The sequence below is a fragment of the Ursus americanus genome, chromosome 1 (assembly GCF_024610735.1).
Source record: "Ursus americanus isolate L20-20 chromosome 1, mUrsAme1.1.p, whole genome shotgun sequence".
Classification (NCBI taxonomy): Eukaryota; Metazoa; Chordata; class Mammalia; order Carnivora; family Ursidae; genus Ursus; species Ursus americanus.
Genome location: NC_142127.1, coordinates 65,202,944 through 65,220,095, shown reverse-complemented (window position 1 = coordinate 65,220,095; position 17,152 = coordinate 65,202,944). Strand labels below are relative to the sequence as shown.

General features: G+C 38.3%; 2 protein-coding genes across 4 annotated transcripts in view; one reads left to right on the top strand and one right to left on the bottom strand.

Moving 5' to 3' along the window:
• HIBCH (3-hydroxyisobutyryl-CoA hydrolase) overlaps window positions 1-2,693 on the top strand; it is a 114,919-nt gene extending 112,226 nt beyond the window's left edge. The window contains exon 14 of the mRNA XM_045806334.2: window positions 2,429-2,693. Coding sequence (XP_045662290.1) covers window positions 2,429-2,544 — 116 coding nt within the window. The 3' untranslated portion in view covers window positions 2,545-2,693. The remainder of the gene's footprint in view (window positions 1-2,428) is intronic.
• Window positions 2,677-17,152, bottom strand: part of AKAP19 (A-kinase anchoring protein 19) — a 44,492-nt gene continuing 30,016 nt past the window's right edge. For 2 of the 3 annotated variants that reach the window (XM_045806335.2, XM_045806336.2), the window contains one exon: window positions 2,677-7,740. In XM_045806335.2, coding sequence (XP_045662291.2) covers window positions 7,290-7,577 — 288 coding nt within the window. In that variant the 5' untranslated portion in view covers window positions 7,578-7,740 and the 3' untranslated portion in view covers window positions 2,677-7,289. The remainder of the gene's footprint in view (window positions 7,741-17,152) is intronic. The other variant, XM_087862089.1, reaches the window with a different exon arrangement.

Genomic DNA, 17,152 nt, shown 5'->3' with positions numbered 1-17,152 from the left:
CATCTGCTAATGTTCTTATGAATTTTTATCATCTCCAAAGTCAGCATATTTAGAAAAAGTGAAATGGTTTTTTGTTCTTAGCAAATTTGCAAAACAGCTTATGTATAAGCCCATATCCCCATAAATAATAGCTGTTATTTATGTTGCATAAAATTAGTTTTTCCCTTTGTATGTGTTTTGCATATCTAATTATTTAATGTTTTTATTGATCTCTTTAATATAGTAGAGACTGTGTATATACTTTATCTGAATAAAAGATTATATTCTCTGAGCTGGAAGCTTTGATAAAGACTGGTCACTGTTACAGAATTCTCTTAACTTACGGCATGATATAATATCAGAAATAAGCAGGGGTTCAAATCCTTTTAGAGGACCCAGGGAATTGAGTCAGAGGAGATGGCTATATGTTTTATAAAAACAAGTAAAACATGCATTTTTCCGCACTAATTCCCTGCAAGTTCTTGCTGCATGTGGATCAGAGCCTAGACCTCTGATATTAGGAGGACCTGTGTGCTACTTGGGTTTGAATGCATTCACTCTATGTTATAGCAGCCCTCTTAAACTTAAAAAAACAAAGGTATTGTTTTCATATACACTGTCAATTATTTAACAGAAACCGTTGAAACAAAGCAGAATCAAGGTTATGATTCATAATGCAGGAGCTTATCAAGCTACTTTTCAATGAAGAGGAAGTATACTGCCTCATCTTTTAGCATAGCCTCCCTGTTTTGCAAGCAACATCTATTCTGGGTAAAACTGGTGTTCTTGCATAATAACCAAATGTTTGCTACAGTTTGCTAATTATAAAATATGTTAGCAAATTAGATAAAATAAACTAGCAAATTAGGGGAATGGTTGTCAAAAATTCTTACTCTTAACAGCTAGAATAAGCTTCTTCCTGGTTTTAGAAGAAAATAAATATAGATTTCAGCAGAACTAGACAGTTACCAAAAGGAATTTGAGTGGGTGCCTCATGAGACTTGAAAAAACCTGAGCTGTCTACATGGCAGGAACTTGTTATATCTATGCTAAGTAAAAAACTATGTGTGAAAAGAACATACAGATTTTATTAATATTCTTTCCTTTTGCCCTTCAGCAGACTGTCAAGGAGGTAGATACCATGATAGCACTGGCCAGAGGGCTTAAAAGGGGAGAGATTCTTGAAGAATGTTCCAGAATTGTTTTTATTTATGCTGTTTGGGGAATGTAAAACTGTCAAATTGGCAGGGATCATAACATCAGTGTTACCACTGATCTGATACGAGCTAAAATCCTGTAGCTAGCAGCCCAGCCTTAAAAACCACCAGTGCGGGGCACCTGAGTGCACAGGCAGTTAAAGCGTTGACTCTTGGTTGTGTCAGGTCAGATCTCAGGGTCATGAGATCAAGCCCCCCATCAGGCTCCACCCTCAACAGGGAGTCTGCTTGAGATTCTCTCTTCCTCTCCCTGGGCCCCTCTTGCCCCCTTGTTTGCTCACTCTCTCAAATAAACCTTTAACAACAACAACAACAAAACAAACCTCCAGTATCCACAAGAATTATGCACACTTTAAGCACAGTTAAAATTCTCTACCATAACTATACTAAGTATAGCCCCCTTCTCTTTCTTTTTTAAAAAATTTTTTTGAGATAATTGTAGATTAACATACAGTTGTAAGAAATAATATAGAAAGATCCTGTGTATCCTTCACCATGTTTTCCTAAACAGTAACGTTTATATAACAATAGCATACTGTCACAACCAGGAACCTGACATCCCCTTCCCTTTTTAAAGGAGAGGATTGCCAATTGCCTCATACTTAACGATCCAGTGGGGATGCTATGTGGCCACACTAAATGATGACTACACCGAAATAAGAGAAGTAGTTCCTTAGGATAACCTGAAGGTGGTCTGCTATTTTAATTCCGAGCTGTGTGAACTAGAGGGTTCAGCAGAACAGCAGTATCCACATTTAATTATGCATAAAGTCATCCCCTTCCCTCTACTTCAAGTAATTTTCCTTTCAATTCAACGTGGAGGAGTTGAGAAGGCAGATCTGGGCCCTGCACCCTCTCCTGCCTTCCCTTTAAACCACACCAACTCTGGTTTTAGCTGTTTTATAACAGGAAGATTTCATTTACGATTTTGTTTGAAGAAGGCTAAGGCTTAAGTCACATTAGTTCATAGGCTGTATTCAAGCTACAGGCGTTAGACTTAGGTTGGGAAATAACCACATGAGTCATTATCGGTACATTGCTATTCATCCAAATCCTATGGGGCCTTAATTTAAAAGAAAAATGCAACACAGACAAAAATTTTAACTTTGCAGAAAAAAAAATGTGCAATAGAAAATATACCTCGTGTAAGGTACTTTCTGTCAATTTGGTAATTAAAATCTGGTAATACCCGAAAGAAACGTACTAACATTTCTTATGTCTTCATTTGACAGTTTTAATAGATAAAGACCAGAGTCCAAAGTGGAAACCAGCTGATCTAAAAGAAGTTACTGATGAAGATTTGAATAATTACTTTAAATCTCTGGGAAGTAATGATTTGAAATTTTAAGGTGACTAGATTTTTAAGGGATTATTTTGGAACAAGTTTTGGCAAACTATAGTTCATGGGTCAAATCTGGCCTGCTGCTTGTTTAGTTTTCCACAAGCTAAGAATGGTTTCTGCATTTTTAAATGGCTGAGGAAAAAAAAAAAATCAAAGACTAGTATGTCATGATACGTGAAAATTACATGAAATTCAAATATCAGTGTTCATAAATAAAGCTTTATTGGAACATTGCTATGCTCAGCTGTTTACATATTGTCTATGGCTGCTTTGCATAGTTGCAACAGAGATTGTAAGGCCTGCAAAGGCTAGAATACTTACTATCTGATCCTTTTCAGAAAATCTTTGCCAACCCGTTTTATAAAAATGGGAAAATTTGAAGGTCTTAAATATCTAATTGAAATGAGAACTTTATGTTTTGGCTTTGGGTAGTAGTTTTTATGTTGATTAAATAAACTTATGTATAGATTATTAAAAAATAATCCTGAAGTTTTTTGGCTATTGTGTTAATGCTTCAGAGAATTTTCTGCGTATATAAATCTGTTTTAAAGTAATTATAAATTATTATAGAAGTGTTCCTTTTATAATATTAGAAATCTCAGGCAAAGCGAAAAGGTTTTTATGAGGTTCTCTCTCTAGTATTATTAACTTAGCTTTGGTCCTCCCTAAAGTTAACCAGAATCTCTTCCTATGGTCAAAGTGATGGTTGTTTTGTAGGATTTGTTAGTCTGAAAGAATGAGAAATGAGGAAACTCCAGTCTCAAAAATAGAGACACATTGCTTTCTGCAATTTACATTAAATTTGTGTGTGTTAAGTTATTTGCTGTTACATAGTGTAAATCAGGAGGGGGGAAAAAGGACTTTTTGTTCAAAATAGAAATACGTTCAAAAACCATTGACAAAATAAGTTTTTCTTAAGGTACACAAGAAACTGCAGGGTGTTCCAGACTTGGGACATTAAATTCAAGGTAAGAATTATCTTTAAAGGTCGGTTTATCATTTATTTTATGACTTATTATAGTTTTTCCTTCATCCCAAATCACTCAGAAACTAAGAGAATTTCTGGTTTTTAAGAACAAAAAGTGGCAGAACTAAAAAAGACCTCAGGGGTCATATCCTGCACCCTTCCCCTAGATGAGGAAATTGCAATCTAGGAGTTGCTTTACATTTTCTAAATATTTAACATGAAGCATTTTCCCCCCAAAAGTCAAGAACAGATGTAGAATACTGATGGCATGATAATAGACATGTTTACCTTTATACTCTTAAAGCTCTTAAATTGGACCTGAATGATCCAAGAAATTATTTGTATCGGGATTTTTATTCACTTTGTATTCACTAGAAATGCAGAAAATGTTAAGTTCTTTATATCAAAAAATTTGGCAGTACACAATATTGATAGGCATTTGCTTTAATCAGAACTCACAGCTAGTTAATGGCAACTAGACTTTTGTATGGTTAGGAAAAAAAAAAGTTTTCACAAAAATATTTGGAAAAATACCATTTCATAGCTAAGTCTTACAGGGAAAAGAATGAACTAAACTTCAGTTTTGCCAAGTAAGATACAGGTAGTACATCGGAGCTTATGCCCACTGCTCCAAGGAAGATATGTCCTATTTGGCCACACCAATACAGGATGAGGGCATATGATCAAGCAAACAATATATTTGTTGGAACTTTGTTTTTAACTTACTATTCCTTGACAGTCTCTAACTTTGATTTCTTAAACTACAGAATACAAAAGTATAGTTCCCTCTTCTCATAAAATGCCAGTGATATTAAGTAGGATATGAGTGTCACGCTATCTCCTTCATTGTGTCTGTTTTTAATACTAATAAGGCAGTTTGACACAAATTATTCCTTTGGAACTGAGATCATTTTTATCCCCTTAAATTATGCTTTGACAAAGTGCTAATGACCATAGGTAGCTTGCAAAGAAGAGATAAGGCAACTGAAAATTGAGAACTCTGGCATCAGAGACTTGCAGCTGAAAGGTGATAGCACACAAGAGACCTTTACCTGGGGAAGGGGGCAGTGAAGCTGCTGTGGGGTTCCGTGAGGGACCGGCACACTTCCTGTGATAATCTGCTGCGCTTACAGTTGCCGTCTGAGTTCCGTCACATTGGTGGCCGCTCTTGTGCCCCTATCCTGGCTGTTCTCAAGGGAAAAGATTCAGTGGCTGGGCACGTGTCCATGTGGTGAAGAAAGGAACCTGCTACTGTGTCCCTTCCCACAGTCAAGAACAGTGGAGACTTGTTTTTGCAGTGTCTTCTGATGGAGCCTGACGTGAGTGCTGTTTCTTGGGCCCTCTTTTCTCCGGTTTCCTTTCCCTTATAATTTGGCCACTATTATTTCATCTGCGTTTGTGATGTGTAAGTTGGAACAAATGTTTCCCTTTCCAGTAGCTAATAATTCTTTCAGTCTTCTGTTTTATATGTTCCTTCCTTCTCAAATAGATCTTCCAGTCTTTTACTGTTCGTAAAAGTTCAAAATGAAGTAAATCCAATGTTTAGATATGAAGGTGCAAAAGAAGTTATCCTATCAAAGATGTTCTCACTGTCTTGTCATCAAGGCCAAACTATATCTTGATGATTATCACATGCACCACAAATTTGTTTATCTGGTTCTTTTTCCTCCCTGCCTCCAACTTGGTTTATTAACTCACTGATTATGCAAGGCTTGTAGTTCCTTGTCCATGGTTTGACATAATACAGCATATATTTCCAAAAGAATTCTATGTTGCAAGAGCTTATACTCTGTTAAAATGATTCAGGAGCGAGAGGGTGGTGCTTGGTGACAAAACCGTACTGCTGTAGCGTCAGAGTGGCAACAGAGATGAGAATTCTAGCTAGATATGGATCTGGCAAGCATCCCTGCTACACCCCTGGGAAACAGGGGCCCAGGCACAGGAGGAACCTGAGGTTAAAATATTTATGAGGAAACTCAACAGTCTACATCCGTATGTACACTGAAAAATTTAGTGTGGCTATGGCTTTGTGTTCTCACCATAATATTCTATCTTTTATATAGTAAATGACTTTGCAGCAAAAGTGAGATATAAAATGAAAAATGGCAACATCTAGGCTTTTGTCCAAGTCATTAGTATACTCAAAAACCTAAATTTTTCTTCGTGAGCTCGAAAGATGTTTCGCATTTTCAGAAAACTTTTGTTCCTTAGCCTTAGGAGTTCAGATCCTTATATAAACAGGGATGGTGGTTTTTCTACTTTGTAAGTTTCTAGATTGCAAGTACAACAGGACAGTTCAGAGCTTGGGACTAGGTGAAATGAAAGTTGAATGCCAGGTGTCCAAAGGCACCTGAAAGATGGCACATGACTCACTTCAAAGTACTCTTTTTCCATGCAACTGGGAGAATTCACTCTATTTGTGGGTTTCAAAGAACAGTTGTTAAAATCAGAGGTAACATTTCTGCCTGCTTACAAGGTCAAATACATATTTATCTCATTAAAAAGGTTACAAGTCTTTTTCTGCCTTGCTTTAGCTGTCAGTGACAAGGGTCTGTTGAATCTTAATAAAAGAATTTAATGCACACAGACTTAAATAATTCCCTTTCCAGCTAAACTCAGTGTGTAGCAAATCTGGATGAAAAGACCATTCTAGGGACTGAGTTCCAATTTTTCTACAGGTTATGTTTTCTCAGTACCTGTTACCATTGATTTTAAACAGTACTTAATTCTTGGGGGCGGGGGGAAGCTTCCCCAAAAAGCCAAATTTAAGAAAATAGTATATAGCTGTAAATGCCTTATGGGCATTGTTACCATAAAAAAAATACATGAGTACTCTCTTTGGAGGAGTGTTTGATCTTCTGTTTTGTAATGCAACGGTATAGCCTCGTGCATAGACTGGTTCCACAGTAATGTGAATGGGGACTGCCCCCCTAGTCAATAATAAAAATGAGAACGAGTGTCTATTATACCAACTCTCTACATCTTTGAGACAGTAAAACTTCATATACATGCAGCACTGAGAACAAGTTCTGCTTTCTACCTTGACTAGGGCTCCTGTTATTTTAAAATTTACTGGATTGCTGTTTGTAAAAAATTCTTGTTTTGTTGTATCACTGGGCTGCTTAACTCAATGCCATAAACATTACTATCATGACTTCTGTAAATTGTATCCTGTTCAGATGCCTTATGTGCGAAGTCTCCAGTCATCCAGTAACCGCTGTGGTTAGGGCCCTGAGGTTTAAGGTGGTAGTTTAGGACAGGTTTGAAGGTGGACTTCTACAAGGGGTGCTTTTTACTGCTTGATCATGTGTGTTAAGTAGGGGTCCTTGACACAAATGGTTTTGACAAATGACCCACTATTAATTACTGTGGCTTAAGTGCCATTTCCTTGCCAAGACAGCTGAAAAATCCCTTTCATAACTTGTTTGTGTGTGTGAATTAAATAGTTATTTTAAAAGGAGTGTCTTTAAAATAATCATTTCTTTGGTGATACTATTAGTGCCACAGGAAGAAAGTGGTACGACATAGAGCTGATTACTGTGGTACAGGGCTAACCTTTGACTCAAATCCAAGACCAAGCAGATAGAAATTGCTATTAACATAAAAGTGCTTAATGTATTTCATTTTAGGTACTCCTATACTCTTGATATTATCATAGACTTTTTTTTTACATCTAGATGGAGTTATTTGTATTTATTCACACCAGTTTTTGCTATGATTTCATGTATTTAAACTAGCACCAACTTTATCCACAATTCAAGAAGGTTATCATCATCCTACAGCGTCAAGGCCCCTCACTCTCAATGTATGGGATGTCATAGTACTTGATGTTATTGCCTGCCCACTGCTGCAAGGCGTCACTCAAGATTTCCTGGGATAGGCGGTGTGCAAATTCGAAGACCACAGTTTCGGGCCCTGGTGGTTCCTTCACTTCCTCTTCAACATTCACTGGAGAAGGCATCCTAGGTAGAAATCTCTCTTCAGACATAAAGCTTTCTTCACTTGCATGTCGCTTCTCACTCTCGAATGTGGTAGGAAATGGGAAAGTTTGCTTTGATTTCATGCAGCCCATGTTATGAAGAGCTTTGAGTGAAGAAAAGCAGGAGCAAAGACTACGTCAGCAGCATCTCTGGGAAACACTGAGCTTGTCCACGTGATACCGACCGGTGCCTTTCCTTTCCAGGTACTTCAGAAATCAATGTTTCTTTTTACCAGTCTTCACCTGTAGTGTTTATCTGTGAAAAGAAAAGTTTCGTTTTGAAGTTACCAAATGCAAAATACCGTGTGATTAGGTAGCACGTAGAAATAGTCCTCTTTACCGCTTTGGTCACCTGTGAGGTAATAACAGCTTTATCTTATCAATAGAAAGAAAACCACTCAGTAAAACTTGCAATTTACAAAATAGGAAAATCTTTTTTCAAGATCTTGAAAATTTTATAAAACTAAAAACACAGTTTAACTTTTGCTAGTTTAGATTTATTTACACTAGGGTTCAGCCAACTCTAGCGTTTGGGTAAAATTCTAGCTGTTGTTGTAAATTGAGTTTATTAGAACATAGCTATGCTATTTGTGTGTTGGCTGTGGCTACTTTCATGCTACAATGGCAGAGATGGTTTTGACGGAGACTATGTGGCCTGAAGTAATGACTATCTGGCCCTTTATAGATAATGTTTGCCAACCCCTGATCTGTACTGTTGAGGAAAGCAAGCATATATATAACATTTGTTCCTGCCTCAAACCTCATGAGCCTACACATCTTGGACTGTTGTTAGAGTCAGGCTCTGTCCCCTGGTTAGATGTTTACAATTAAAGAGACAGAATGACAGCCTTTGGGCAACACAAGTTAGATGTGGCAAAGCCACCTCTTTTTTCTTCTGAATTAGATGCTCCCTGTGAAACTATATGAAAAGCTCAGACTAAAATAAGGTCTCATGTATTGCAATGAGCACTGGGTGTTATATGCAAATAATGAATCACGGAACACTCGAGGGAGTCTAGCCATAAGAAAGCACAGGTGAAGTCTCTATAACACTGTGGTCCCAGATTATGGCATAGTTCTTGGACCAAAAAGACATAGCTCTAGAAAAATTCATAAAATCAATAGTTTCAGAAGTTAGTCAACTGAATTTGATCTTAAGATATAAATTACTTAAAATGCATTTAAATTCATTTTTAAGTCCAGAAAAGGTGACCTTTGCCATTTGACAATAGATTTCTATAAAGTCTACCCAATTTCTCCCATAATACTACCCCTAATAATGATATATGGTCAGAGACTGGAGGAAATCTAGCTCTCTTAGTTCCATATGCCTTTCTAAAGATGTATTTCAAAAATGGAGCAAGATATAGGTATAATGTCTGTCTGGTTTACTAGACAACTCTTTGAAGACAGGAACTGTCCTGGTTGTACATCACCAACATGTAACGACTTTCATAGTATCTGTTTGTACAATTCCCTTATCCATTCCTCATAGTACATAGTTAACCTGAAAATGATTATTCAGTGAATGTCAAATAAAAGGCAAGGAGGAGGCTGCCTGGGTGCCTCACTCAGTTAAGCATCTGCCTTCAGCTCAGGTCATGATCCTAGAGTCCTGGAATCAGGTCCCACATAGGGTTCCCTGCTTCTCCTTCTGCCCCTCCCCCCCACTTGTTTTTTCTCTCTCAAAATCTTAAAAAAAAAAATGAGTACAGTCAACATAATGTCCTGCTTTCTAGGATCTTTGGTTTTGCAAAAGCAGCTTTCAAAGTACTGCCAGATTTACCCTCACCAAAACCAACTTTAAACCTGGACAAAATATATGTGAACAACAGCATAGGACTGTGATCTTCAAGAGAAAGGAAACACAGAATGTTAAACTTGACAATTGAGCATCCTGCGTGGGAACATCTTCCAGCATTATCTTGGGGAGTTTGGGCCCCAGCAGAGTGGCAGTCCTGCTGAGTTGAAGAGGTTGGAATGTTGAAGGTAGATGAAATTTCAAAAGACAAGGGAGCTGTGGGGAGAGGCAGAAATGGGGTCTCCCATTTGATGGGGTCTCATCAAGACCACTTGAGGACTTAAGATGTGCATGTACAGGAAAAGGATTTGCTAAGACTGAGCATTGAACAATTATAAGTTAGTGCTGTGGAATCCTTGGCGTTCCAAGACCAACCCCAGTGGAGAAACCTCACAGTAACCTTAGGAGTCAGGTGTGAATCCTAGAGCAGAGGTTGGCAAACTTTCTCAAAGGGCTAGGTAGCATAGAATTTAGGTTTGTGAGCCATATGGTCTATGTCACAACTATGCAGTTCTGCTAGCTATAGAGGGGTGCATGGGTGCTCAGTTGGTTGGTTAAGTGTCTGACTCTTGATTTCAGCTAAGATCATGATCTCAGAGCTGTGAGTTCAAGCCCTGGGTTGGGCTCCACACTGGGCATGGAGGCTGCTTAAGAGAGTCTTTTTCTCCCTCTGCCCCTCCCCCTGTTTGTGCATACTCACTCTCAAAAAAAAAAGTAGTCATAGACAACATGTCAACAAGTGGGCAGTGGCTATGTTCCAATAAAACTTTACAAAAACAGTCTAGCCAGCCATAGGCCATATTGGACTAAGTTCAAACAAAGAATAAAACAATATGATTTAAAGGAAGATGACATAATCCAGACTCCTTCAAGAGTATTATCCACAATATCCATCCTAGAACAAAAAACTACTTGCTATGCAAAACAGGAAAGTGTGCCCCACGTCCAAGAAAAAAGTTATTAGACCCCAAAATGACCCAGCACTTGGTAATTAACAACTTAATAGAACTGTAAAGCTGCTTATGTTCAAGAACATAAGTGATAGACTGAACAAGTAGAGAATCTCATCAGAGCGATGAAAATTATAAAGAAAAGAGCAAACTCAAGAACTAAAATGAAAAACTAATTCTCTAAGTAGCCAATAGCTCATGAATGAACTTGAACATACATCTGTAGATCTGTCCAATCTGAGAAGTGGGGGAAAAGATGATAAACAATAAGGAGTTAGACACATTGAACCCAGAGCACAGCAGGAAAGGAAGAATATAGGAAGAAAGAAGAAAATGGGACAATTAGAAAACAACGAAATGGCTGACTTAAACCCTTACATATCAAAAATTTGGAAGGAAATGGACTAAAAATTTCAGCTAAAAAGCAAGCTAGTTAAAAAGTAAGATTCAAGCTACACATAGTCAACAGATCTTTGACAAAGGAGCAAAGGTAATACAGCAGAGCAAAGATAGATAGTCTTTCTTTTCAACATGTGCTGAAACAACCATGTAGCCACATGTTAAAAAAAAAAATCCAGACACAGACCTTATACCCTTCACAAAAATTAACTCAAAATGGATCACAGATTTAAGTGTAAAACATGAAACTGTAAGACTCCTAGAAGATAACGTTTAGGAGTTAAATCCAGAACACCAAAGGGATGATCCATGAAAGAAATAACTGAGAATTTGGACTTCATCATGTTAAAAACTTCTGCTCTGTGGAGGACACTGTTAAGACAATGAGAAGCCACCGACTAGGAGAAAGTATTTGCAAAACTCTATCTGATATGATAAAGGATTATCTAAAAACTCAACAAGTAAATGGGCAACAGACCTGAACAGATACCTCACCAAAGAAGACATGCAGATGGCAAGCCTATGAAAAGATGTTCAACATTCTACCTCAGGGAACTACAAATTAAAACAACACTGAGATATCATTATAACTTATTAAAATGGTGAAAATTCAAACACTGATGACATCAAATGCCAACAAGGATGGGGAACAACAGGAACTCATTCCCTGCTGGTGAGAATGCAAAATAGTACAGCCACTTTGGAAGACAGGGTGGTGGTTTCTTACAAAACTAAACCTAATCTTACCGTATGAACCAGTAGTCATGCTCCTTGGTATTTATCCAAATGAACTGAAAAATTGTGTCCACACAAAAAACAACATATGGATGTTTATAGTAGTTTTGTTCTTAATTGCCAAAAGTTGGAAGCATCCAAAGTGTCCTTCAGGTGAATGGATAAACAGTGATATATCCAGACAATGGAATATTAAGTGCTAAAAAGAAGTGAGTTATCAAGCCATGAAAAGAAAAGGAGGAACCTTAAAGAAGCCAGTCTTTCCAACTGTCTAATATTCTGGAGAGGGTAAAACAGTAGCAATAGTAAAAAGTCCAGTGGTTGTTGCCAGGGGTTAGAGAGGAGGGAGGGTTGAATAGATGGAACACAGAGCATATGTAGGGCAGTGAACTACTCCATATGATACTACAATGGTGGATACATACCATTATACATTTGTCAAAATCCATAGAATGTAAACCAAGAGTGAACCCTAATGTAACTATGGACTGAGTAATGATGGTACGTTAATGTAATGAATGTACCACTCTGGAGTGGGATATTGATAGTGGTGAGGCTGTATGTGGGGGTGCAGGGGCTATCTGTACTGCCTGCGCAATTTTGCTGTGACCCTAAAACTGGTCTAAAAAAATAGTCTTTAAAAATCCAACTATATGCTACCTACAAGAGAGGTACTTTAAAGGTTGCAAGCAAGAGGGTTAGAAAGTATACACCATGCAAATAGGAAGCATAAAAAAATACATTCAGACAGACTTCAAGACCAGGGAGATTACCAGATATAAAGAGGGATATTGTATGTGTCAATGAGGAAGACATGACAATCATAAATGTATATGTAACTATTAACAGAGTTTGAAAACACATGAAGAAAAAACTGACAGAACTAAAGGGAGAAATAAACATTGCACTCTCAGTAACTGATAGAATATCCAAAGGAAAAATAAGGAATTCAAGTTTTTTTTTTTTTTAAGATTTTTTATTTATTTATTCGATAGAGATAGAGACAGCTAGCGAGAGAGGGAACACAAGCAGGGGGAGTGGGAGAGGAAGAAGCAGGCTCCCAGCAGAGGAGCCTGATGTGGGGCTCGATCCCACAACGCCGGGATCATGCCCTGAGCCGAAGGCAGACGCTTAACCGCTGTGCCACCCAGGCGCCCCAGGAATTCAAGTTTTGAACACTAGGATTCAACTTGAGCTGACATTTATAAAAGGCTATCCCCAACAGTAGATACATATTCTTAAAATAGACTACATGGTGGTCTCAAAAGAAAAGCTTGAAACCTTAAAGTATATTTTCCAACCACTACAGTTAAATTAGAAATAAGTGGCAATAAAAAACCCAGAAAATCCCTCAGATACTTGGAAACTATCACATTTCTGAATAAACCATGGGGCACAGAAGAAATCACAAGGAAATTAAAATGTTTCCAGCTAAATAGAAACCATAATGTACCAAAATCTTTGAAACGCACCTCGAAAGCTTAGAGGGAAATTGATAGATTTAAATGCTTGTAGTGAAAAAGGTTTAGTTTAAATCAGTCATCTGAGCTTTTACTATAAGAAGCTAGAAAAAGAAAAGTAAACCCAAAGTAAGGAGGAAATAATATGGATAAGAGCAGAAATCAATGAAGCAAAAAGGGCAAATAGAGAAAAGCAATGGAACCAATGCTGGTTTTTAAAGAAGTCTCTAGTCTGATTAAGAAAAATGACAGATACATCTTGGCAATGTGTGTCCTAAGAAAAGAGACAGTATAGATGCTGTATACAAGACCAACAAGGGACTATTATATCAATACTACATGACCAAAACTAGCATAAGAGAAATTAGTCTGATATACAAAAATCAACCATTTGTACTTAGTGAATAATTGGAAGATGAAATTAATGCCACTTGCAATTGGGTGAAAAGTATAAACAAGGATAAATGTAACAAAATATATGAAAGAACTACATTGTATGTCGTATTTGTATATTTGTATGAATAATACAAATTGTTACTGAGAAAATCTAACCAGGGATGAAGTGTTTATGATGTCAAAGACAATATTGGTAAGGTGTCACAGCTCCCCAAATTGATGTGTATATATTTTTAGTATTCATCTAAGACATTGAAACGTGTCTGCAAAAAAAACTTGTATACTAATATACATAGAAATTTTATTCACAGCAGTCAAAGCTGGAAACAACGGACATGTCCATCCGCAGGCTTAATGGATAAGCAAACTGGGAAACTCCATCAAATGGAATACTAGTTGACAATAAAAAAGAATGAGCTGTAGATAACCATGTTGTTGCATTTGGGTCTCAGAAATATGTTGAGCTAGATATAAAAGGCTGATCATATTTCTATGAATTTCAAGAATAGACAATATTAATCCCATGAATGGACACCATAAGTGGTTCTCATAGGGTAAGGGCTACTTGGAAGGGGAAATGAAAGAATTTTCTGAGTGATGGAAATGCACATTTTGATTATAGTGTTGATTACATGGGTATTTACATTTGTCAAAACTTGTTAAATTGTACTCTTAATATCTATGTTATTCCACTGCAATTTTTACTCCAATAAAATGTATGTAACAGTTTTTGAGAACATTCTGGGAGACCTAAATCCAGAGGACTGATAGATTTATACCTGAAAAGGGTTGCTTGCTTGAATCAGTCACACCAAATTTTAATATCAGTCTAAAATTCTAGCTCTTAAAGTTGTGGGGCAGCGTCCAGAGCACAGACTAGCTCATGGTGCTGTATGATTCCTATAATAACCATATGGTTTCCTTTGTTCTCACACTAGCCTAAACTCAGTGGTCATATATTTTAATTTTATTTGACAGAGAACAAGCAGGGGGAGCGGCAGGCAGTGGTAGAGGGAGAAGCCGTCTCCCTGTGGAGCAGGGAGCCCAATGCAGGGCTCGATCCCAGGACTTGGGATCATGACCTGAGCCACCCAGGCGCCCATCAGTGGTCATATTCTTTAGCACTTACAGAAGAGCAAGAAGCCGCCTTCTACCCACCATTACCAGTTCAAAGGCTTTATCCATTTCTTACTTCCTTTGGGAACTTGAAGACTGCCTTGGGTTGGAATAATGTCAATAAAAGAGAAATCAACTTGGAAATTGCGTGTGAGAGTCTTTTGTCCTTAACAGTATTGTTTCTGAACTTGTAGCTAAAGGGGGTGGAGTGAGGAGAAGGATATTTAACTTATATAACTTACCAAAAGAACTAGAGTGTTGTAAGGGATGGAGTATTATTAGTTTGAGCACATCTCTCAATTTGTCTATAGGACCTCAAAGTACGTAGTAAGATATTTATTTCGTAACTTTCAGCTAGTTTAGCCATAGTGCTTCTATCAAGGATAGAAGACTACTGTTCTATAGTTGCTCATCACTTCAATTTACTAATTATGTTTACCATCTCCTCCTTCCCAACTAATGGATGAAATGGCGAACAGGCGTTATTTCCCCTTGCAGAGGAAACTGACTCGGAGAAGTCACATGGCAAGTAATCATGGAACGTCCATCCCTAATTCAAGCTCTTCTTGGAGTAACAGCTGCTCCAACAACACCTTATCTAATCATAGCTTATGTTTTTAAGTATTAAACTTCCTCTTGAATTTATAGAACTTCACTAAATTGAATTATATTCAAAACTTGAATTACAGAACTAGTTTTGAAGTTGATTTTTGCCAATAAAGACCAACATGCTTCCTTTCCAGGATCTTGTTACTTTGCTTATTGCCCCAGTCCTTGGCATGGTCTCCATCAGCAGGTACATTATGGCCCAGAGCTTCCCAGTCTCCCAAACAGACCACCACCCTAGGGCTAGCTGTCAACTCTGGCCTTCAGGTCCTGTCTTGGGTAAAATGGCATTGATATATTCATGTCATTAGGTGATCAGCTGGTCCAATAACTAATGGAATTGCTCATTACATCCTCACAGCAGATGCAGTTGCCCTGATAGAATGGGTCTGGTAAACTGCCCCACATTTTGCTTAATCAGATTGTAGTTCGCAGTTTCTATCCCACAGAAGTCTCTTGAGGTTTATCATGAATAAGGAAGTGTGATCCTTAAAGGAAAGTCAGACCCCAAACCAAAGTGTTTATGCTACTACTGTTTATAGTAGCTATTCAAATACTTGATGGACATCTTAAAAGGCAAATACAATTAAAGAATAAGCTTTGTATAATTTTCATCTTCCCTAATTAGTTGGTTCACAAAAAGAAATAAAGTTTCAACAGTGTTTGTTAGTTATTAATACATGTCAATAGTTTAGCAGATCATACAATTAGCTTTCTTAGGGTAGCATATGGGATCAGCTGTCCTAAGTTAGTTAATTTTAAGACTATTATTCATCTCTCAGGTTGGGAAGTTACTATGGCTATCAGTTGAAGGCATAATACAATAAATGCTGGATATTAACCAAGAAAAGTGTCTTAGCTCTTGTCATTTTAACTGGCTGGCTACAGAAATATAAAATGTCTTAAAAATACAGTTTTCAAAATTGAGTCCAGAAATAAACTCATACTATTTGGCCAATTAATCTATGACAAAGGAGTCAAGAATATACAATGGGGAGGAACAGAAAAAGATGGCAGAGGAGTAGGGGACCCTATTTCAACCAGTCGCCTGAATCGAGCTGGAGATCTACCAGACCATCCTGAACACCCATGAAATCAGGCTGAGACATAAGAGGATACATCTGGATCTCTACAAACGAACATCTCCAGTGCTTGGAATTGAGGAGCGAAGCGGGAGCTGAGAGTCTGTGCGCAGATATCGGAAGATAAATGGAAGGGGGAGGGAGCTGCCATGCTTGGGCGCCGGGAAGGCAGAAGCCTCCCGCAATGGGGAGTGGCCCAGACTCGCAGACCGGTAGCAGCAGGGAAACCAGACTGAAACCGGGAGCTCGAGAGCACATGCAGGAACCGGGGGCAGCTGGAGGTGTTAGAAACACAAAGGGCAGAGATGAGCTGGCCCTGGGAGCAGGGACCAGGAAAGCGGCTATGGGTGCACAACCCGGACACTGTGGGGTTTTAGCAGCACCGACAGAAACAGAGTTAGAGTGACCAGGAGAGCTCAGTGGAGAGCAGACTGCAATCTCTCTGTTCTGAGGCAGAGGCTAGGATACAGTCACTGCTGCTCTCTCAGAAGAGACACAGAGAACTGACAGGGAAAGCTTCCAGAAAACAAAAGCCCCCAAAAAACGGTTCGCACTGTGCCCATCCTCATCCCCCCTCGCAGGGAACACGGAGACTCTACCCAAACAGGGTAGCCTGAGTATCGGCGCAGCAGGCCCCTCCCCCAGAACACAGAAGGCAGGCTGAAAAATCAAGAAGCCCACATCCCTAAGATCCCTATAAAACAAGTGCACACTGCCTGGGTCCTGGTCAATAATTTGGGCTCTGGAAAACCCCGCAACCCCTCCTCATCAGGATGAGAAGGAGAAATCCCCCCCAGCAAAAAAAGACAATGAGTCTGTGGCCTCTGCCACACAACTAATGGATATGGATATAACCAAATTATCGGAACTGGAGCTCAGAGTAACAATGGTCAAGATGATGTGTAGACTTGAAAAAAGTATTAACGAAAATGTTAATGAGAATATAGAATCTCTAAGGGCAGAAATGAGAGCGAATCTGACAGAAATTAAATATTCTATAAGCCAAATGCAGTCAAAGCTAGAGGCTCTGATGGCCAGTGTGAATGAGGCAGAAGAACGTATCAGCGAATTGGAGGATGGGTTAGTAGAAGAAAAAGCTAAAATAGAATCGGGACTTAAAAAA